At 52.9% G+C, this 22,180-nt stretch overlaps 2 protein-coding genes, 1 long non-coding RNA gene and 1 pseudogene across 3 annotated transcripts; 2 read left to right on the forward strand and 2 right to left on the reverse strand.

Moving 5' to 3' along the window:
• Nucleotides 1-733: 733 nt before the first annotated feature.
• On the reverse strand, nt 734-9,555 carry LOC129148742 (uncharacterized). Its single transcript, XR_008555712.1, has 4 exons — nt 9,429-9,555; nt 8,675-8,893; nt 1,024-1,081; nt 734-860 (listed from the first exon to the last, which is right to left on the reverse strand). It is a non-coding gene; the product is annotated as an uncharacterized LOC129148742 (long non-coding RNA).
• Nucleotides 9,556-9,586: 31 nt separating this feature from the next.
• LOC129148764 (annexin-2 receptor-like) lies at nt 9,587-10,584 on the forward strand (annotated as a pseudogene).
• A 3,191-nt stretch (nt 10,585-13,775) lies between these two features.
• Nucleotides 13,776-15,584, reverse strand: LOC129148765 (annexin-2 receptor-like). The gene is made up of 3 exons (XM_054714360.1): nt 15,578-15,584; nt 14,294-14,707; nt 13,776-13,999 (listed from the first exon to the last, which is right to left on the reverse strand). The coding sequence occupies exons 1-3, from the start codon at nt 15,582-15,584 to the stop codon at nt 13,776-13,778; spliced, it is 645 nt and encodes a 214-aa protein (XP_054570335.1).
• Nucleotides 15,585-20,604: 5,020 nt separating this feature from the next.
• LOC129148766 (annexin-2 receptor-like) lies at nt 20,605-22,166 on the forward strand. Its single transcript, XM_054714361.1, has 3 exons — nt 20,605-20,616; nt 21,468-21,798; nt 21,946-22,166. The coding sequence occupies exons 1-3, from the start codon at nt 20,605-20,607 to the stop codon at nt 22,164-22,166; spliced, it is 564 nt and encodes a 187-aa protein (XP_054570336.1).
• Nucleotides 22,167-22,180: the final 14 nt, after the last annotated feature.

Below are 22,180 nucleotides of genomic sequence, written 5' to 3' on the forward strand. Positions count from 1 at the left end.
GGACCCCACGCCCAAGTCCCCGGAGCCAGAGACGCCCAGGATCCAGGATCCAGAGACGCCTCCAGGGGTGGAGGCTGCTGCCCGCCCAGAAGCCCTGCTGATGCTGATGCTCGCCCTGCAGGCTCCCTCCGCCTGTCCCCTCGCAGGAGGAGGGACAACCGGAACTGAGACTTCTGAGGGACCCTCCAGCATGGCTCTCAGGTGGGACCAGTTCCTTGGGAGGCCAGCAGCAGCGGATCTGAGGCGCGGGGCCCAGGAACTCCATGGCTGCCTCCACTGAGACCCGCTAGTGAACCATCCTCTGCCACAAACGTTCTCACAATGACGCTTCTGGGTGGCAGTCCTGTGCGAAATGGGCCTCCCTGGGCGTTGGGATCCTTTTCTTTTGGTTTTCTAGTAAATCTGGCAAGCATTCCAACGTCTTTCCCTGTGTGCCCCTGCTTTGGCCATAGGGAAGGACTAAGCCAGGGTCCCCACAAGTCGCCTGACTTTGGGGCTGTCAGGCGGTAGTGTCTCCTGCACACATGGGGTGGGGACATAGCAGGTCATCAAACTCGGACCCGAGTCCTGGGAGGGCCACTCAGCTCAGAACCGCTTCAGCTCCCGGCCCCGCCCCTTTCCTCTGCTCAAGAACCTGGAGTGGGCCCCCAGGCTCCAACCCCCGCTCCCAGCTGGTGGCTTCCCAGGGCTCGTCCTCATTGCTGATAAAGAACCAAGTTCAACTCAGGAAATGTAAAGATTTAATTGGCTTTATTAAAAGATTCATGAACCAGGCAGCATCCCCTCTAGCAACTAGAGCAGAACTCCCAGGGGCCACACAGAATGGAAGGTTTTAATAGGGAGAGGCTGAGCCTGAGGTGCTGTTAACAAAGGAAAGGATTATTATTACTCTGGCCATCTTCTGTGGAGGGGGCGGGGCAAGAACAGCAAGGGTTTTCTATGCACATTGAATCTTGAGGTGGGGGCGGGGGTGGGTGGGAGGGTATCAGAGAGATGGAGAGGTCCATGAGACAGATTACCTACCTGGTGCTTGACTGGAAAATTCCAGTCTGGTTCATTGAGATGACATTTCTGGGGAAGACTGCAATTGCAATTAAGTCAGGTATTAAAGTTAGGTTCAGTCAAGGGCTTTTAGCATGAGTGGTGCCATTCTGGGCATGTGTGTTCTCTTTCACATGACCAAATAGAGCAGAGCTATGTTATCCAATGTATCAGGGGCTGAAAGCAGGCACTGCCTTAAACAATGCCCAGCAAAGTGTACATGCTCAATCCATGTCGACTATAATTGTTCTTAGAATCGCTCAGCTCCTGTGATCTCTCTGGGTCAAAGGAATTCACTGAGATTGAACTCACAGGTATCTCAACCTGTGGCTTTCTCCCTCAGGAGCTCGGCCTGTGATTCTGCACCTCAGCTCTCTGGTCTCAGCCATCCCACCCAGCCCGCCTGTTCCCTGCTTCCTATTAGGATTCTAGTGTCACATCTCCACAGAGAGGAATGCTGAGGCTCAGCCGCCATAAAAGCCCTGCCCAGTCCTCACGAATTGCAGCTTTTTCTCAATGTCGAAATTATTTTGTAAGCCCTAACCGGTTTGGCTCAGTGGATAGAGCGTCAGCCTGCAAACTCAAGGGTCCCAGGTTCAATTCTGGTCAAGGGCATGTACCTTGGTTGTGGGCATATACCCAGTGGGGAGTGTGCAGGATGTTTCTCTCTCATCAATGTTTCTAACTCTCTATCCCTCTCCCTTCCTCCCTGTAAAAAAACAATAATATATATATATTTTTAAATTATCTTGTTCACAGTGACCTTATTTGCACCAAAAAGAGACTTTTGTGGTTGACAACAGCAGTAGATGCCACCACTTGTAGGATGCCAGGGCTGCTCACATTTTTCACCACATAGAAATAGACTTTATTTTATTTTATTTTTATTGTTGAAAGTATTACAGATGTCCTCTTATTTCCCCCATTGACCCCCGCCGCCTTGCTCCTGCACTATTGTCTGTGTCCTTGGATTATGCATATAAGTTCTTTTTAATATCTAACCTAATAATACCCAAACATGCAAATTGACCGCACCTTCGCTACGCCCACAGCCAATCAGAGCGAACAAGATGGCGGTTAATTTGCATATGCAGGTGCTGAGCAGCCTGAGTCCTGTAAACGTCCTCTGGACCCAGGCTGCTCAGAGCCTGTAGGCCTGCGCTTAGGTCCTGAGCAGCCTGGGTCCCATAAACATCCTCCGGACCCAGGTGGGATCGCTTAGGTCCTGAGCCGTGGGGACCCCAGAACGCCCCCTGGCCACTGGGAGCCTTGGTGGGCGGGAACATTCCCGCGTCGCTATGGCGACGCGGGAATGTTCCCGCCCCCAAACACTTGCAGCAGTCTGGGGTCTGGGACCTAAGTCACTCAGAGCCTGTAGGCCCGCGCTTAGGTCCTGAGTGGCAGGGGCCCCAGAAGCCCCCTAGCTACTGGGAGCCTTGGCGGGGCGGGAACATTCCCGTGTCGCTATGTTCCCGCCCCCAAACACTTGCAGCAGTCTGGGGTCTGAAAAACATCCTTCAGACCCAAGCCTCTCAGATCCTTGCGCTTAGGTCCTGAGCAGCCTGGGTCCCATAAACATCCTCGGGACCCAGGCCGATCAGAGCCTGTAGGCCTGCACTTAGGTCCTGAGCGGCAGGGTCCCAGAATGCCCCCTGGCCACTTGGAGCCTAAGGGTGCAGGCGCCAAGGGGCTGGGTCCCGCAAACATCCTCAGGACCCAGGCCAGTCTGAGCCTGTAGGCCCCTTGCTTAGGTCCTGAGTGGCAGGGTTCCCAGAACGCCCCCTGGCCACTTTGAGCCTATAGGTGCAGGAGCCAAGGGGCTGGGGGCGGGGCGGGGTGGAAACATCCCCTGTCACCATAGTGCCCCCAGCCGCTTGGGAATGCTCCAGCACCAAGAGGCAGTTTGGTTCCACGCCCCCAGCCTGGCGCACATGATGGGGGGCTGGCTGCTGGCCTCTGGGGTGTGTGGAGACCCTTGGGGGCCACCACTGCGTGCGGCCCAGGGGTCCCTGCATGCCCCCCAGCCTGGCGCCCATGGTCAGGGCTCATACAGGAGGCAACCAATCAAAGTGTCCCTCTCACATTGATGTTTCTCTCTGTCTCTCCCTCCCTAAAGAAAGTTGTCATTGTTTCTTGGTGAAGGGACTGGAGTCCGTGTTGATGAAAACACCTTCGTGGCTGTGGTGACTGGTAGTGGCTGCAGCAGTGGGGTGATGGGGCTGGTGCCTTCCCCTGATCAGCCCGGTTGCCTCCCACAAAGGAGAGTGGGGAGCGGGCCTAAGCCATCAGTAGGACATCCCCTGAGGGCACCCAGTATGTGAGAGGGGGCAGGTTGGGCTGAGGGACCCCCCAACCCCAGTGCACGAATATCGTGCACCAGGCCCCTAGTATATATATATTTATTGATTTTTTAGAGAGGAAGGGAGAGGGAGAGTTAGAAACACTGATGAGAGAGAAACATCATTCAGCTGCCTCCTGCACAGCCGATGTGCCTGGAACCAAGGTACATGCTCTTGACCAGAATCGAACCTGGGACCCTTGAGTCCGCAGGCCGACTCTCTATCCACTGAGCCAAACCCGTTAGGGCCATATAAGTTCTTTGTTGGTCTCCGCACAGCCTGTGTTCCATGCCTACATTTTCTCTGCGGCGATACCACTGCTATCACTGATTGGGTCACTTCTCAGTAACAGCACCTCTAATTACAACTCTGGCACAGTAACATGTTGCAGGTTTCCCAGTTCCAAGGAGCAGAATGTATCTTCGTGGCAGCAGGGCGGGCAGTGGCCAGGCCCGGCTTCTCCTTCTGTCCTTTTGCTGGACACCTGCCCTCCCCGCAGCTTTCTCTCCCACAGCCCTGACCGCTTGGTCATAAGAATGTCAGTGGTTGAACAACATAAACTGATCAACAAAAATAGATCCAGAGAAGCATGGAGCAGACTGCAAACCTCAGAGGGTATGCGGGGGAGGGTGGATGGGTGGGAAGAGATCAACCAATGAACTTGTATGCATATATGCTTAACCCAAGGACATACACAAAAGGGGGGTGAAGGCCTGGGCTAGGGGGCAGGGGCAGTCTGGAAGAGGTCAATGGGGGGAAAGGAGACATATGTAATACTTTCAACAATAAAGAATAATAATTTAAAAAAGCAGGACACCAGTGGACTGTGCCTGTCACGTCTCTGTCACAGGACAGCTGTGATTTCCCCACATCATTGAAGCCTTCATTTACCAAGTTTCCAATTAGAGGTACTGCACTGGCTCCACCTGCTATCTCTACACCTCTTAGAAGTCGGGAGAGAACCTTCAATTGAAGTCTTAGCTGTGTCACTCCAGCAGGGCCAAGGGTGAACCTGAGGAGGGGCAGTGAAGGATTGAAGAAAAGACAGATAAGAGAATAGAGCTGGGGTTTGTTGGATCTCCTGTGCCTGGATGAGGACACAAAAGACTCAGGCAAGGTTTCTGATTCTGAGCATATCAGGGTTAGCGATTACTCAGTGTCACTGGAAGACACTTTTTTGGGCACAACTCAGACGTTACTCCATGAAGGCACCATTCATTCCTCTGTTGAAAGAAAATGTGGCCTGACCAGTGTGGCTCAGTGGTTGAGCAGTGACCTATGAATCAGGAGGTCATGATTTGATTCCCAGTCAGGGCACATGCTTGGGTTGCAGGCTTGATCACAGGTGGGGGACCTGCAGAAGGCAGAAGATCAATGATCCTCTCTTATCATTGATGTTTCTATTTCTCTCTGCCTCTCACTTCCTCTCTGAAATCAATAAAAGTATATATTTTTAAAGATACTGAGAACTTCACTTGACATTAATATTTCATTGAGGGAGAAACCGACTGTTCTTGAACCTGATGCCTCAAAGGCAAGTGTATTATGAAACGCAAAGGCCAACATTAATAACTGAAAGTAACACTTTTAATATATTTTTATTACTTTTAGAGAGAGGAAGGGAGAGAGATAGAAACATCTCTGAGGGAGAAACATTTACTGACTGCCTCTTGCATGCTCCCCACTGGGAATGGAGCCCTCAAATCTGGCATGTGGCCTGACCAGGAATTGAACTGTGATCTCCTGGTTCATGAGCCCATGCCCAACCACTGAGCAAAACCAGCCAGGCAAAAAGGAATACATTTAAAAGAAAAAATAAATTAAATAATAGACTTAAATTTAATTAGTTCAAAATAAAATATTCTTACTTAGGATAACATAAAACATATAATTATATTACTATACTAGTGACCTGGTGCATGGATTCATGCACATTGAAAGGAAATTAATTAGAAGGTGGCTGGCAGGCGGGACTGGACGAAATGGGCCAGATAGACCATGGAGCTAACCTCCCATGGTCCCTCCCTGGCCGCTGCATCTGGAGTGGCACTATGGCTCCAAAGGCATCTGTGGAGTGAGTGAGAAAACCCTTGTCTGGAGGAGAAAAAGCAATCCTTGCTACAATCCTCTGAACCACAGCAGGTACTGACTCCGGTGAGTGACAGCAACAGGGCAGCTCTGCAACCAGCCACAGTGACCCTGACACTGCCAGACCCCCGCGGAGACCGGCCTTGCAAGGACCAGTCACCACCAGAGACCATCCTGAGAAAAACAGTGATGAAAACTACACCATTTTTCAATTTCCTGCAAATGGCGCTGTTTGCCCAGAAAAGGACAGAAGACAAGCAACTACCTGGAGGCCACGTTCCTTGGTCCCAGCCCAAGTGCTACCAAAAACAAGGAACCAGGTGGCCTCCCATCCTGAGCCTGGGCCTGGTCCTGAAACACTGGGCACTGCAGGTGCTGGAATGCCTGGGGGGTGGGGGTGGGAGGCTCCAATCAGAGACTGGGCTACACACCGCCGCCCTGAGCACTTCCCAGGACTGGGTCCAGCCAGCTCCCCAGGAGGCCACCTGCTCTGCTACCTGGACAAACACCCGCTGAAAAAATCAGAGCAGTCCGGTGCCTGGGAGGCTGGATGAAGGAACAAAAATACACGGATTAAAATGCATTCCCACCCTTCCCCCTTGTCAATGTTTAAGTTGTTTTATTTCATTTCACTTCGTTGTGAAAAGATATTTTTATTGACTTTAGAAAGGCTAGGGAGGGGAGAGACAGACAGAAAGACATCCACTGGCTGCCCCTGGGCACTGAACCTGCAACCCAGGTCTGGGAATCCAACCCAGGACCCTTTGGTGCTCAAGCCCAGGTCTGAACCGCTGAGCCACACCAGCCACAGTGAATTTTTTTCACTTCTGCACCATAAGGATCCCCACAGAGAAACCATTTTTGGAGTTATTTTGTCTTTTAGAAGTTTCCTCAAACTAAAATGAATTCTGTGTTCTCCCTGAGCTTCCAGGATGCTTGCTTTTTAAGGGCAGCCCTAAGGTGGACCATCTTAGGTAAGTTAAAGTTTCCCCAGAGTGGTCACTACAGTTCCAAACTACCCAAAAGTCCCCCCATTTCCCCCTAAAGGCAAAGGACCCTGATTCCTGTATTGGCCCAGGAGAAAAGCCCCCTTTACCTCGAGATTTCCTAAAACATCTAAACCAGGGGTCCTCAAACTTTTTAAGCAGGGGGCCAGTTCACTGTCCCTCAGACCATTGGAGGGTCAGACTATAGTTTAAAAAAATCCTATGAATAAATTCCTATGCACACTGAACATATCTTATTTTGAAGTAAAACAAACAAAAGGGCAAAAACACCCGCATGAGGGCCTTGGTTTGAGAACCCCTGATCTAAACTGATGGACTCTGCTATTCATCAGCTCTTCCAACACAGAGGGACTCACACTGTTCCTGGTTTCAGTAGAATAGGGTGAATTATCAAGAAGCTTCGACAGAGATGGCTCAGGATCCCAGAGCTCAGCACTAAGAGAGTGGAGCTCAGAGCTGAGCTTTGCCCTGGAACTCCAAGGACCTCGGAGGAGGCAGAGAGGACAGTGGGCTCAGGGGTACCAGCACCCACTACTCACCAGCCTGGGGGTCACCAGGCCTCCTGTCCCCATCCTGCTTCTTGGCCACAAGAACTGTTGAGTGAAAATTCAGAGCCCTACCTCCCTAGGAAATCTGAAAAGCAATATGCAGCTCGGAGGCTGGGTGTGCAGGACAGCTGGGAAGAGGAACTGAGAAGTGATGGGTTGTCAGGCCTGGCTTTCCTGGAGCCAGGGCATGGGGAAAGGGAATACATTGGTGTCTCAGGTAAACCAAGGCTTCCTGCTCACAAAACGCTGTTTCCATTGTTCTCCCCTCTTCCTCTCTGAAAGTCATTCAATTGTTTACAAAGTGACTCTATGGGGCCTGGCCAGAGAGCTCCGTCCTTTAGAGATAGGACTGTCCTCTCTACCCCTTTCTTAGCTCAGGCTGCCCTGTCAGCCTCCTCTGCCCGGCTTGCTCTCAAGAGCAAAAAACTGCCTCCAACAAGACACAGCGCCCACCATTGAAGGGGCAGCCCTGCCTGTCCCCACCTCTGGAAACCAGTGCCTGCTGCTTCCCAAGTGGGGACTTGGAGGTCTGAGAAAGCACTCTCCCTGCTAAGCTGCTTTGCTGTGTGGAAATCGCTTCCCCAGAACCCGGTTTGGCGGGTGAAGTCGGAAGCAGGGCTACAGCGGAGCCTGCTGCCCTGAAACCGGCTCCTGCAAGGGGCGTCCCAGCCAGGCACACCCCACTGGGTCGAGGCAGTCTGAGGGGCGAGGGCAGAATCCCCGGGGCTGGGCAGCACCCCTGGCGCCACCAAGAGAAACCAAGAGAGAAACTGCTTCTGAGAAAAAGTCTGCTGGGCGCACCCAGTCCCCAGCAGCCACAGCAAAAGACCGTGGCCCCCGCTGGGGAGCATCCAATGGCCCAGGACTAACCAAGTTGCAAACAAACAAACACCTGCCACCCAGAAAGCATGGACACGGGGAGGGAGCAGTGCTAACACCCAAAGCGGGTCCCGGGTAAAATGCCATCCAATGATCACCAGGCTTGGACATCCCCTGGGCGGACATTGCGCAACATAACCGGCACAGACCAGCCGATTTCTCCGACATGCTTGAAAATCAGAAAGAAAGCAAAAAAATAAAATAAAAAGGAGAAGAAAAAAAAAGAACAAGAAAAAGAGAAAACCAGAAAGAAAGCAGACACCATCTTCCTAAAACGGTAGGAGACGGTCCCTTTTTTGTTTTTCCAATTTATGCATTCCCTGGTTGCTTCTTGTGTGTGCCCTGACCCAGGGATTCGACCTTAAACCTTGGTATATCCGGACTATGAGCTAAACACCTGAGCATTCTAGCCAGCGCCTGAGATGGTCAGGTTTTAAACAATTTATTTACTGTTAGAGAGAGAAGACGGGAGAACAATGGAGACAGCAATTTGTGAGCCTGAAAGCTTGGAACCCCAGACTGTCTATTTCTAAACAACTGAGCTCTCTGAGCTCTCCCTAAGACACCCATTGATGTTTCTCTCTCCCTTTCCCTTCCTCTCTGAAGTCAATAAAAAATACATACAAATAAAAATCATATACATATTATACATACATAGATACATAAACATACAGAGAGACAGACACAAAGATATTGCAGCTATCATTTAAAAACTCTAAATAGTGTTTGGAGCCAAATTGGGTTTCTGGGAGAAGGACTAAGTTAAGGTTACCTGCACAGGTGGCTAAAGCTTTCCACTCCAGTTTTTCACCTCTGTTTTTCTTTGTTTGTTTCCTTGTTTGTTTGTGTTGTTAATCCTCACTGCAGGATAATTTGCCCCTGGGCATTGAACCAGCCATCCAGGTCTGGGAATCCAAGCCAGGACACTTTGATGCTCAGGGTGGTGCTTTAACTGCTGAGCCACAACAGCCAGGCTGGTTTTCTTTAACTTCTGCACCATAAGGATCCCCACAGAGAAACAATTTTTGGAGTTATTTTGTCTTTCAGAAGTTTCCTCACACCAATCAAAGAACCCATCCTACTTTCTCCCTGAGCTTCCAGAATCCTTTCTCTTTAAGGGCAGCCCTAAGGTGGACTATGTTAGGTAAGTTAAAGTTTCCCCAGAGTGGCCACTACAGTTCCAAACAACCCAAAAGTTCCCCCATTTCCCACAGAGGCAACGGATCCTGGTTCCTGTACTGGCCCAGGAGGAAAGCCCCATTTGCCTCTAGATTTCCTTAAACATCTGAACTATGATTCACTGGCTCTGCCAACACACAGGGACTCATGGTTCCCTGGTTTCAGTAGAATAGGGTGAATTATCAAGAAGCTTCAACAGAGATGGCTCAGGATCAGAGAGCTCAGCACTAAGGGAGTGGAGCTCAGAGCTGAGCTTTGCCCTGGAACTCCAAGGCAAGGCCCCGGGTGTGGGTGTCGGGGAGACAGAAAGGGCAGTGGGCTCAGGGGTACCAGCACCCGCTACTCACCAGCTTGGGGGGTCACCAGGCCTCTTGTCCCCATCCCGCTTCTTGGCCACAAGAACGGTTGAGAGAAAATTCGGAGCTCTTCCTTCCTAGGAAGACAATCTGAAAACTGGTAGTAACGCAGCTGGGAGGCTGGGTGTTCAGGACAGCTGTGAAGAGGAATGGAGGAAGCAGCTTGTCCTTTTCAGTGATTGGTTGTCAGGACGGGGCTTTCCTGGAGCGAGGGCATTGGGTGACCATGTACACATCTGTGTCTTCGGTATAACAATGTTTAGAAGGGGGCGGGGAAGGGCGGCTTTCACTGGGCGTGGAATGACTCCCTGGAGTGTTTAGTGGAAATACAGAGCTCAAACACACAATCTGCTTGGGCTCCAACAGGATTACTTAATCGGTTTGGTCCAGCATGATTAAAGGATTGGTTTAGGCACATTAGAGGCTTGCACCCGCCTCCACCCCCCCCAACCCCACCCCCAGCTCGGGAGAGGATAAATATCAAGCTGCAGGCAGCACCCAAGGCTTAGCCTCTGCATCAGCTCCAGGCTCACGTCCTCCCGGCCCTAGGTCTCTGCGATGGAGCAGCACTTTCTCCTGGACATCGTCGACGCGCTGCAGCAGGCTCCGGATTCCGCAGAGGACCATCCCCCGCGGTCCCCTCTCTCCCCAGACTCGCCACCTCCCCTCTGCCTGCCCCTGGCACAGTCCTCCAGCCACCACAGCGATGACCACCAGCCACTGCTCTGCAGTCCTTGCTGGCAGCTGCCCTCGGTCTACCTGCAATACCGAGCACTCTTAGCTGAGGCCCAGAGCCCCTCGGAAGAGAGCCCAGTGCCGCCCAGTGCAGGCCTCTTGCCAGGAGTCCCCGCAGGAGCGACCGAGTCTCCGGAGCACACCACCTGCCACAGTAGCGCCTGAGCCCCGGAGCACACCACCTCCCCGGAGCTTCCTGGGGCCCTGCGGCCCAGAGCCCATGCTGGAAAGGGGCCGCTGGACAAGGAGGCCTGGGACCCCTGGCAGCCTTCAGTGTGCAGTCCGCCCCCGGGGCCCCACCTCGTGGCGCCTGCACCTGCTTGGAGCGGGCTGCCTGCAGTGCATCCTTCGTGCCGTCTCCTCTTTGAGCCGCTGGGCTGCTGACTGCTGGGCGACAGTCCTGGACCTGTAGGAGCCCCCAGACTGTGCGGGCGGGAGGGCGCCCTTGTGGACAAGAGACCTGAATCAAATGTAAACCTGTTTTAATATTAAATATTGTGTCCAGACCACAGGATTCTGATTACTTTACATACTAGGTGTACCAGTTAATAATGTGGATTTTTTTCAATAGATGGAGTTACCCATAGGTTGATATATATGCGATTTGGTATGTATGCTATTTTGTTGTATTGACAGCAAGTTTCAAAACTTCATATATCAAATTTGCTGAAGGTGTTAACAGCATAGATATATTTATGCTTAAAAATGTCGAATTTTTGTCCTGGGTCTGGGTGAGGCCGCCCCCCAGGGTCAGGGAGAGGCCATGCGCCCCTGGGTCTGGGCGAGGCTGGGTCCTGGGTTGGGTGAGACCACACCCCTGAGTCTGGGAGAGGCCACGCACCCCTGGGTCTGGTTGGGGCCATGCCCCTTAGTCCGGGTAAAGCCGTGCCCCTGGGTCCGGGCAGGACCAAACCAGAGGGAGTGGGACCTGCATTACCACCATTTGTCCACCATCCAGAGCTGAAAAGTCAGTGCCAACATGACACATAAGGAACTGGTGGACATTGAAATTGGGTCTCAAGAGAACTGTTGGTCTAGAAAGAAACTCACTACACACTGATTCATTTGCCTGTCAGCATAACTATTATAGCTCGTCTCACATTCGGTTCTTATAAGTATGTTTCTGGTGACACATGATCTCACTCATCTAGGGGAAATGATGAACAACATAGCCTGATGAACAAGAACGGACCCAGAAACAAGGAGGCATCAATCAGACTGTGGGGCCTCTGAGGGGCCCCCTGTAGGGGAAGGTGGGGGTAGGGGGGAGAGATCAACCAAAGGACTTATGTGCATGCATAGGAGCCTAACCAATGGTTAAGGAAAACAGGGGGGCGGGGGCATCTGTGGGGAGGGGTGTGGGATGGGAATGAAGGGATGAGGACAAATATGTGACACCTTAATCAATAAAGAAATTAAAATAAAATAAAATAAAAGCACAAGGGCCTGTCTTGGTTTTGAACTAAAAAAAAAAAAATGTCTAATTTTCCCTGGCCAGTTTGGCTCAGTGGATAGAGCATTGGCCTTCGGACTGAACGGTCCTGGGTTCGATTCAGGTCAAGGGCATGTATCTTGGTTGAGGGCACATCCCCAGTAGGAGGTGTGCAAGAGGCAGCTGAGGGATGTTTCTCTCCCATCAATGTTTCTAACTCTCTATCCCTCTCCCTTCCTCTCTGTAAAAAATCAGTAAAATATATTTTTTTAAATGTCGAATTTCATGCCAAAGGAAGAACATTTGTGGGAAGTTTTAATTCATTACTTTATTTTGAAGAAAAAGTTATCGTATACTTCAGGAAGCTTATGGTGAACATGCTGCATCTCAACATACTTGTGAACGCTGGTTGAAATGCTTTAAAAGTGATCATTTCGATGTGAAAGACAAAGAACGTCCAGGTCAATGGAAAATTTTGAAGACCATGCGCCCTGCCTGTCTCAGGCAGGCCGGCTCCCCGCCCTCCTCATCCTCAGCCCCCTCTCGGGTCCGTCCTTGGGGTGCGCCCTGGTTCCTCCTCCTGGGGTCGATCATTCTCATGTCTGTCCGTCCTCGGGTCCGTTCTCGGGTTCGACCTGGGGTCCGTCCTAGTGCCCGTCCCCGGTTTGGACCTCGTGTACGACCTGGGGTCTGTCCTCCGGTTCGACCTCGGGTCGGTCCTCGGGTCTGTCCTTGGAGCGCTGGCTGCCCTGTCTCAGCGCCACATCGCCCCGCGGGCGGGTGGAGGGAACGGGGACCTCCGCTCTTGGCCTCCGCCTCCGCCTCCCCCAGGACCTGCCGGCCTGTGCGGAGCGCAGGGGGTGAGGGCGCCACTCGCTCTGAGCGCTGGGCGGATCCGAGTCTTTTTGCGGCTGGTCTTCAATCCTGTTGTCTGTGCACCTGGCATAGGAGTAACATACCAGCAACAACAGCAGCAACAGTGAGCCGTTACCACCGGTTTGGAATAGAAATGTCCAGCGCTAGAAAAGGGGGTTCTCGGGGAAAAGCATCCCAGCCAACGCGCAGAGCGAGTGCCGGCCGATAAAAGGAAAACATACAGCCCCAACCGGTGTCGCTCAGTGGATAGTGCATGGGACTTCGGGCTGAAGGGTCCCGGGTTCGATTCCTGGTCAAGGGCGTGTACCTTGGTTGAGGGCACATCCCCAGTAGGGGGTGTGCAGGAGGCAGCTGATCTCATCACGGTTTCCAACTCTCTATCGCTTTCCTTTCCTCTCTGTGAAAAAATCAATAAAATGTATTTTTTTTTAAAAAGGAAAACATATAATTAGCTTAAGAAAAAGCGATGATAATACCTGTGAAGGGTCTTGCTTGGCTGGGATGCTTTTCCCCGCGAACCCCCTTATCTAGCGCTGGACATTTCTATTCCAAACCGGTGGTGACAGCTCACTGTTGCTGCTGTTGTTCCTGGTATGTTACTCCTATGCCAGGTGCACAGACAACAGGATTGAAGACCAGCCGCAAAAAGACTCGGATCCGCCCAGCGCTCAGAGCGAGGGGCGCCCGCACCCCCTGCGCCCCCCACTGGCCGGCTTGGCGCCAGGGAGGCGGAGGCGGAGGCCTAGGATAGGTGTTTTGCCAAGAGCGGAGGTCCCCGTTCCCGTGCAGGACGGGCTCCCTCCACCCGCCCGCGGGGCGATGCGGCGCTGAGACGGGGCAGCCAGCGCTCCCAGGACCGACCCGAGGTCGAACTGGAGGTCGGACACGAGGTCCAAACCGGGACGGGCACGAGGACGGACCCCAGGTCGAACCCGAGAACGGACCCGAGGACGGACCAACGGACTTGAGAATGGACTCTAGGATCGACCCGAGGACGGGCACCAGGACGGACCCAAGGACGAGGAACCAGGGCGCACCCCAAGGACGGACCCGAGACGGGGCCCCGGAGGAGGGCGGGGAGCCGGCCTGCCTGAGGCGAGGGGCGCGGGTGCACCGCGCAGTGACCGGCCCTGCCACTCCGCCCGCTCTCGGGACTCATTAACTGGTACACGGAGCATATAAAGTAATCAGAATCCTGTGGTCTGGACACAATATTTAATATTAAAACAGGTTTACATTTGATTCAGGCCTCTTGTCCACAAGGGCGCCCTCCCGCCCGCACAGTCTGGGGGCTCCTACAGGTCCAGGACTGTCGCCCAGCAGTGAGCAGCCCAGCGGCTCAAAGAGGAGACGGCACGAAGGATGCGCTGCAGGCAGCCCGCTCCAAGCAGGTGCAGGCGCCACCAGGTGGGGCCCGGGGGCGGACTGCACACTGAAGGCTGCCAGGGGTCCCAGGCCTCCGTGTCCAGTGGTCCCTCCCCAGCACGGGCGCTGGGCCGCAGGGCCGGGAATCCCCCGGGAGGTGATCTGCGCCGGGGTTCGGGCGCTCCTGTGGGAGGTGATCTGCGCCGGGGTTCAGGCGCTCCTGGGGGAGGTGGTATTTCTCCGGGGCTCGGGCGCTCCTGCGGGAGGTGGTTTTTCTCCGGGGTTCAGGCGCTCCTGTGGGAGGTGGTTTTTCTCCGGGGCTCGGGCGCTCCTGCGGGAGGTGGTTTTTCTCCGGGGCTCGGGCGCTCCTGCGGGAGGTGGTATTTCTCCGGGGCTCGGGCGCTCCTGCGGGAGGTGTGCTCCGGGGCTCAGGCGCTACTGTGGCAGGTGGTGTGCTCCGGAGACTCTGTCGCTCCTGCGGGGACTCCTGGCAAGAGGCCTGCACTGGGCGGCACTGGGCTCTCTTCCGAGGGGCTCTGGGCCTCAGCTAAGAGTGCTCGGTATTGCAGGTAGACCGAGGGCAGCTGCCAGCAAGGACTGCAGAGCAGTGGCTGGTGGTCATCGCTGTGGTGGCTGGAGGACTGTGCCACAGGCAGGCAGAGCGGAGGTGGCGAGTCTGGGGAGATCGGGGACCGCGGGGGATGGTCCTCTGCTGCCCGGACTGCGGAATCCCCAGCCTTCTGCAGCGCTTCGACGTCCAGGAGATATTGCTGATATTGCTGCTCCATCGCAGAGACCTTGGGCCAGGAGGACGTGAGCCTGGAGCTGATGCAGAGGCTAAACCTGGTGTGCTGCCTGCAGCCTGGATATTTATGCTCAGAGCAGGGCAGGGGGGCGGGGATGGAGGCGGGTGCAAGCCTCTAATGCACCTAAACCAATCCTGTAATCATGCTCCACCAAAAGGATCAAGTAATCCTGTTCCACCCTAAGCCAATTGTGTGTTTGAGCTCTATATTTTGACTAAACACTCCAGGGAGTCATCCAATGCCCATTTAGCGACGCCCTTCCCCGCAGCCTTCTAAACATTGGTTTATCTAAGACAATGATACCTATATGGTCACCCAATCCCCTGGCTCCAGGAAAGCCCTGTCCTGACAACCAATCACTGTAAAGGACAAGCTGCTTCCTCCATTCCTCTTCACAGCTGTCCTGTAAACCCAGCCTCCCAGCTGCATTACTATGGGTTTTCAGATTGTCTTCCTAGAAAGGAAGGGCTTCGAATTTTCTCTCAACCGTTCTTGTGGCCAAGAAGCGGGATGGGGACAAAACACCTGGAGACCTCAGAAGCAGGTGAGTAGCGGGTGCTGGTACCCCTGAGCCCACTGCCCTTTCTGTCTCCCCGACACCCACACCCGGGGCCTTGCCTTGGAGTTCCAGGGCAAAGCTCAGCTCTGAGCTCCACTCCCTTAGTGCTGAGCTCTCTGATCCTGAGCCATCTCTGTTGAAGCTTCTTGATAATTCACCCTATTCTACTGAAACCAGGGAACCATGAGTCCCTGTGTGTTGGCAGAGCCAGTGAATCATAGTTTAGATGTTTAAGGAAATCTAGAGGCAAATGGGGCTTTCCTCCTGGGCCAGTACAGACTCCAGGGTCCTGTGCCTTTGGGGGACATGGGGGAACTTTTGGGTAGTTTGGAACTGTAGTGGCCACTCTGGGGAAACTTTAACTTACCTAACATAGTCCACCTTAGGGCTGCCCTTAAAAAGCAAGCATCCTGGAAGCTCAGGGAGAACATAGAATTCATTCTAGTATGAGGAAACTTCTAAAAGACAAAATAACTCCAAAAATGGTTTCTCTGTGGGGAGCCTTATGGTGCAGAAGTGAAAAAATTCACTGTGGCTGGTGTGGCTCAGCGGTTCAGACCTGGGCTGGAGCACCAAAGGGTCCTGGGTTGGATTCCCAGACCTGGGTTGCAGGTTCAGTGCCCAGGAGCAGCCAGTGGATGTCTTTCTGTCTGTCTCTCCCCTCCCTAGCCTTTCTAAAGTCAATAAAAATATTTTTTCACAACGAAGTGAAATGAAATAAAACAACTTAAACATTGACAAGGGGGAAGGGTGGGAGTGCATTTTAATCCGTGTATTTTTGTTCCTTCATCCAGCCTCCCAGGCACCTGAAGGCTCTGCTTTCTTCAGCGGGTGTTTGTCCAGGTAGCAGAGCAGGCGGCCTCCTGGGGAGCTGGCTGGACCCCGTCCTGGGAAGTGCTCAGGGCGGCGGTGTGTAGGCCAGTCTCTGATTGGAGCCTCCCCACCCCCACCCCCCAGGCATTCCAGCACCTGGTGCGCCCAGTGTTTCAGGACCAGCCCCAGGCTCAGGATGGGAGGCCACCTGGTTCCTTGTTTGTGGTCGCACTTGGGCTGGGACCAAGGAACGTGGCCTCCAGGACGTGGCTTCCAGGTAGTTGCTCCTCATCCGTCCTTTTCTGGGCAAACATTGCCATTTGCAGGAAATTGAGAAATGGTGGAGTTTTCATCCCTCTTGTTCTCAGGACCGGTCCAGGCAAAGCTCTCCCAGGCGGAACCCTGGGTCTTGGTGGTGACTGGTCCTTGCAAGGCAGGTCTCCACGGGGTTCTGGCAGTGTCAGGGCCTTGGCTCCTTGGAGCTCCCCCTGCTCCCTTGAGAGCACTGTGGCTAGTTGAGGAGATGCCCTGTTGCTGTCACTCACCAGGGGCAGCAGAAACCAGGCCTGGCCACTGCCCGGCTTGCTGCTACGAAGATACATTCTGCTCCTTGGAACTGGGAAACCTGCAACATATCACTGTGCCAGAGTTGTAATTAGAGGTGCTGTTACTGAGAAGTGACCCGCGCAGTGGCCAGGCCCGGCTTCTCCTTCTGTCCTTTTTCTAGACAGCTGCCCTCCCCCCAGCTTTCTCTCCCACAGCCCTGACCGCTTGGTCATAAGAATGTCAGTGGTTGAACAACATAAACTGATGAACAAAAATAGATCCAGAGAAGCATGGAGCAGACTGCAAACCTCAGAGGGGAGGCGGGGGAGGGTGGATGGGTGGGAAGAGATCAACCAATGAACTTGTATGCATATATGCATAACCCAAGGACACACAAAAAAGGGGGGTGAAGGCCTGGGCAGGTGGGCAGGGGCAGTCTGGAAGAGGTCAATGGGAGGAAAGGGGACATATGTAATGCTTTCAACAATAAAGAATCATACCTAATAATAGACAAACATGTAAATTAACCATACCTCTGCTACACCTAATAGAGTGAGTATGCAAATTAACCCAACAAAGATGGAGGTTAATTTGCACAGGTAGGGGCCCAGCAGCCTGTGTCCTGGGAACTTTCTCAGCACCCAGGTCACTCGGAGGGTAGGCCCCGAAAGGGTCCTGAGCAACCTGGGAAGGGCCTGAGCCAGGGGGCGCCTGGGCAGGGGCAGAGCCCGCGATCATAGGGAGCGGGGGGAACCCTGACCAAACCCCAAGGCTTTAGGCCTTGGCAGCGGTGGAGCTACAGTTCCTAGGGAGCTGGGGGGCCCGTGCCCAATCCCGAGGCTCTAGGCCTTGGCAGGGGTGGAGCCGGGGATCAGAGAGAGCTAGAGGGCCCCTGCTCAGGCCAGGAGGCATTAGGCCTTGGCAGGGGTGGAGCCGGAGATTGGAGGAGGCTGGGGGCCACTGCCTAAGCCAGGAGGCTTTAGGCCTTGGCAGGGGTGGAGTCGGAGATCAGAGGGTGTGAACTACAAAGGAAATGCCTTTTCTGACCGCTCATTGGCTAAGCTCCCTGTATGCCACTGGTAATATTCTCAGTAACTTGGGTATAAGAATCCAAAAAGGTGATCTAAGGCTTTTCCACCACACTCCTGAAGAAAAAAATGAAAGTCCGATGCTGGAGGGCTAAGAAATGTCATATCCTGCCCTAGTCATTTTGGGTCATTGGATAATGCCTAGGCTTACTGACAAAAGACCCAGCCTGCAAGCTGATGCTTTACTTTATAGTCTGATTAAAACAAGGGTAGATTAACACTTTTCCAAATGTTCTTCTTTTGGCAACACTTGCTGCACCTCCCACAGCCCATTAGCTACTTAGGAAGGAATTAGGGAGGGCTACAAGGTCAGACTTAATTATGCTAGGAGAGCTCTGCCCTCTAGACAGGGACTTGTTTGAGGTCCTGCCACAGATCAGCCCGAGGCTTGACCCTATAGCCACTCCCTACATAAGCAACAGAAAATGCCGTGCTTGTCAAGTACAGGCTTAGGCCTGACGCCAATTTCTTAGTCCTTGAGGTCAATGTTTAGCCCTAGCATCAGGGTTTAATGGTACCGCCACGATTTCTGATTCTGAGCATATCCGGCTTAGCGATTCCTTACGGGTTCGATTCTGATTAAGGGCTTGTACCTAGGTTGCAGGTTCCTCCCTGGATGGGGCCCAGGTCAGGGCTCATGTAGGAGACAACTAATCAAAGTGTTACTCTCACTTTGATGTTTCTCTCTGTCTTTCCCTTTATCTTCCACATTCTCTAAAAAGCAATGGAAACATATCCTCAGATGAGGATAAAAGAAAGAAAGAAATGTCATATCCTATGAAAGACACAATTTGAAAATGCCTAAAGAAAGCTGTCATTTTTTCAGTGTGAAGGGACTGGACTTCGTGTTGATGAAAATACCTTGGTGGCTGCAGTGACTGGCAGTGGCTGCAGCAGCAGCGTGGTGATGGTGCTGTTGCCTTCCTCTGATAAGCCCAGTCGCCTCCCACAAAGGGAGACCAGACTGTGGCTTAGGTCCGCTCCCCACGGGAAGCAAGCCTAAGCCATCAGTAGGACATTCCCTGAGGGCTCCCAATATGTGAAATGGGGCATGCTGGGCTGAGAGACCACGCCCCACCCCAGTGCACGAATTTCGTGCACCCGGCCCCTAGTAATAATAATAATAATAATAATTAGAAAAGCAGGACACCAGTGGACTGTGCCTGTCACGTCTCTGTCACAGGACAGCTGTGATTTCCCCACATCATTGAAGCCTTCATTTACCAAGTTTCCAATTAGAGGTACTGCACTGGCCCCACCTGCTATCTCTACACCTCTTAGAAGTCGGGAGAGAACCTTCAATGTGAAGTCTTAGCTGTGCCACCCCGGCAGGGCCAAGGGTGAACCTGAGGAGGGGCAGTGAAGGATTGAAGAAAAGACAGACAAGAGAATATAGCTGGGGCTTGGTGGATCTCCCGAGCCTGGATGAGAACACAAAAGACCCAGCCTGCAAGCCGATGCTTTACTTTATAGTCTGATTAAAACAAGGTTAGATTAACACTTTTCCAAATGTTCTTCTTTTGGCAACACTTGCTGCACCTCCCACAGCCCATTAGCTACTTAGGAAGGAATTAGGGAGGGCTACAAGGTCAGACTTAATTATGCTAGGAGAGCTCTGCCCTCTAGACAGGGACTTGTTTGAGGTCCTGCCACAGATCAGCCCGAGGCTTGACCCTATAGCCACTCCCTACATAAGCAACAGAAAATGCCGTGCTTGTCAAGTACAGGCTTAGGCCTGACGCCAATTTCTTAGTCCTTGAGGTCAATGTTTAGCCCTAGCATCAGGGTTTAATGGTACCGCCACGATTTCTGATTCTGAGCATATCCGGCTTAGCGATTCCTTAGTATGGCAAGTGAGGATTTAGTCCAGCCTGAGATCCTTAGTCCAGCAATTGTGGTTTTACAATAACAACTCTTGGTGGCTCCTGGGTGGGGGCACCACTCAAATCACGTTTTTTGCAGCCCCCACCTCACCCGTGTCATCTCTGTGTCCTCTGTGTCCTTTCTGTCAAGTCCTGGCACAGCCCCTATCCATTTCATGATTGGCAGCAATCACTCCTTATACCCACTTGCAATTCCCTAGTGTCACTAGAAGACCCTTTTGTGGGCACAACTCAGACGTTACTCTATGAAGGCACCATTCACTCCTCTGTTGAAAGAAAATGTGGCCCGACCAGTGTGGCTCTATGAATCAGGAGGACATAATTTGATTCCCAGTCAGGGCACATACCTGGGTTGCAGGCTCGATCCCAAGGAGGGGACCTGCAGGAGGCAGGAGATCAATGATTCTCTCTTATCATTGATGTTTCTATCTCTCTGCCTCTCACTTCCTCTCTGAAATCAATAAAAATATGTTTTTTAAAGATACAGAGAACTTTACTTGACATGAATATTTCATTGAGTGAGAAACAGACTGTTCTTGAACCTGATGCCCTAAAGGCAAGTCTAGTATGAAACTCAAAGGCCAACATTAATAACTGAAAGTAACACTTTTAATATATTTTTTATTTTAGAGAGAGGAAGGGAGAGGAATAGAGAGATAGAAACATCTCTGAGGGAGAAACATTTACTGGCTGCCTCTTCCATGCTCCTCACTGGGAATGGAGCCCTCTAATCTGGCATGTGGTCTGACCAGGAATTGAACTGTGGTCTCCTGATTCATGGGCCCATGCTCAAACACTGAGCAAAACCAGCCAGGCAAAAAGGAATACATTTAAAAGAATAATTAAATAATAGACTTAAATTTAATTAGTCTAAAATAAAATATTCAAATCACATTTTTTGCAGCCCCCATCTCACCCATGTCATCTCTGTGTCCTGTGTCATCTCTGTCAAGTCCTGGCACAGCACCTGTCAGTTTCAGGATAATATAAAACGTATAATTATATTACTATACTAGTGACCTGGTGCACGGATTCATGCACATTGGAAGGAAATTAATTAGAAGATGGCTGGCAAGGTGGGACTGAATGAAATGGGCCAGATAGACCCTGGAGCTAACCTCCCACAGTCGCTCCCTGGCCGCTGCATCTGGGGAGTCACCATGCCTCCAAAGGCATCCGTGGAGTGAGCGGGGTCACTCTGACAGGTGTGCTCCCTCAGCTTGGCCTGCGGGGATTGGGCTGAAAAGGCTCTCCAACATCTCCAGAGGCGTCACGGAGTTGGAGCGGGCACTCTGCAAAGTTGCTGTCGTACAGGGTGTGGAACACAAACGCAAGTGTGCAGTAAACCAGATTCAGGGCCAACAGTGACCCCCAACATAACCCAGGTTTGAAAGAGGAATCCAGCTATGTCTGGCTCCATCCTCTCTGGTTTCACGTTGCATCACCCAAGAACCTTTGCTGGCAAGTCACTGCAGCTCGGCAGCTACTGCATTGAGCATCTGCCCCCTGGTGGTCAGTGCACATCATAGGGAGTGGTTGGACAGAGGGAAGCATTTTATATATATACTAGAGGCCATACTAGAGGCCCAGTGCACAAAATCAATACAAGGCAAATGAAGTACATTTGCAGAGGCAATGCCCAGACTACAGCATGCCGCAGGACCTCAGTCCACAGGCCTCGCCGTGAAATCACGTGGCCCCGCCTACCCGTGCATGCCTTGTAGTGCACTGGTTGATACAATGTTATGGCCACTGGGTTTTTATAGATATAAACTAGAGGCCTAGTGCATGAATTCATGCACTGGTGGGGTCCAGTCGGCCTGCCCCGATGGGGGCCGATGAAGGGCAGAGCCGGCCAGGGAGAAGGGCCACGGTTGTTCCAGTCTTTCTACCACTCGGTTGCTGGGCTTTTATTATATAGGATTAGCAGCAATATCTCCTGGACATCGAAGCGCTGCAGAAGGCTGGGGATTCCGCAGTCCGGGCTGCAGAAGACCATCCCCCGCGATCCCCGCTCTCCCCAGACTACCCACCTCCTCTCTGCCTGCCTGTGGCACAGTCCTCCAGCCACCACAGGGATGACCACCAGCCACTGCTCTGCAGTCCTTGCTGGCAGCTGCCCTGGATCTACCTGCAATACCCAGCACTCTTAGCTGAGGCCCAGAGCCCCTGGGAAGAGAGCCCAGTGCCGCCCAGTGCAGGCTTCTTGCCAGGAGTCCCCGCAGGAGCGCCTGAGCCCCCGAAGAACACCATCTCCCACAGGAGCGCCTGAGCCCCAGAGCACACCCCCTCCCTCAGGAGCACCTGTGCCCAGGAGCACACCACCTCCCACAGGAGCGCCCGAACCCCGGAGCACACCACCTCCCGCAGGAGCATCCTAGCCCAGGCGCACACCACCTCCCCGGAGCTTCCCTGGGCTCTTTGGCCCAGAGCCCTTGCTGGAGAGGGGCAGCTGAACAAGGAGGCCTGGGACCCCTGGCAGCCTTCAGTGTGCAGTCCGCCCCCGGGCCCCACCGGGTGGCGCCTGCACCTGCTTGGAGCAGGCTGCCTGCAGTGCATCCTTCCTGCTGTCTCCTCTTTGAGCCGCTGGGCTGCTCACTGCTGGGCGACAGTCCTGGACCTGTAGGAGCCCCCAGACTG

The sequence above is a fragment of the Eptesicus fuscus genome, chromosome 4, assembly GCF_027574615.1.
Source record: "Eptesicus fuscus isolate TK198812 chromosome 4, DD_ASM_mEF_20220401, whole genome shotgun sequence".
NCBI classification, from domain to species: domain Eukaryota; kingdom Metazoa; phylum Chordata; class Mammalia; order Chiroptera; family Vespertilionidae; genus Eptesicus; species Eptesicus fuscus.

Bases quoted from the DNA above. Each gene is read 5' to 3' on its own strand.
- LOC129148765 (XM_054714360.1), bottom strand. The intron at 14,000-14,293 runs CCTGCCACAGTA...GCAGATCACCTC, and splicing joins AGAGTCTCCGGAGCACACCA to CCGGGGGATTCCCGGCCCTG.
- LOC129148766 (XM_054714361.1), top strand. The intron at 21,799-21,945 runs ACAGGAGCGCCT...CCACCTCCCCGG, and splicing joins CCCGAAGAACACCATCTCCC to AGCTTCCCTGGGCTCTTTGG.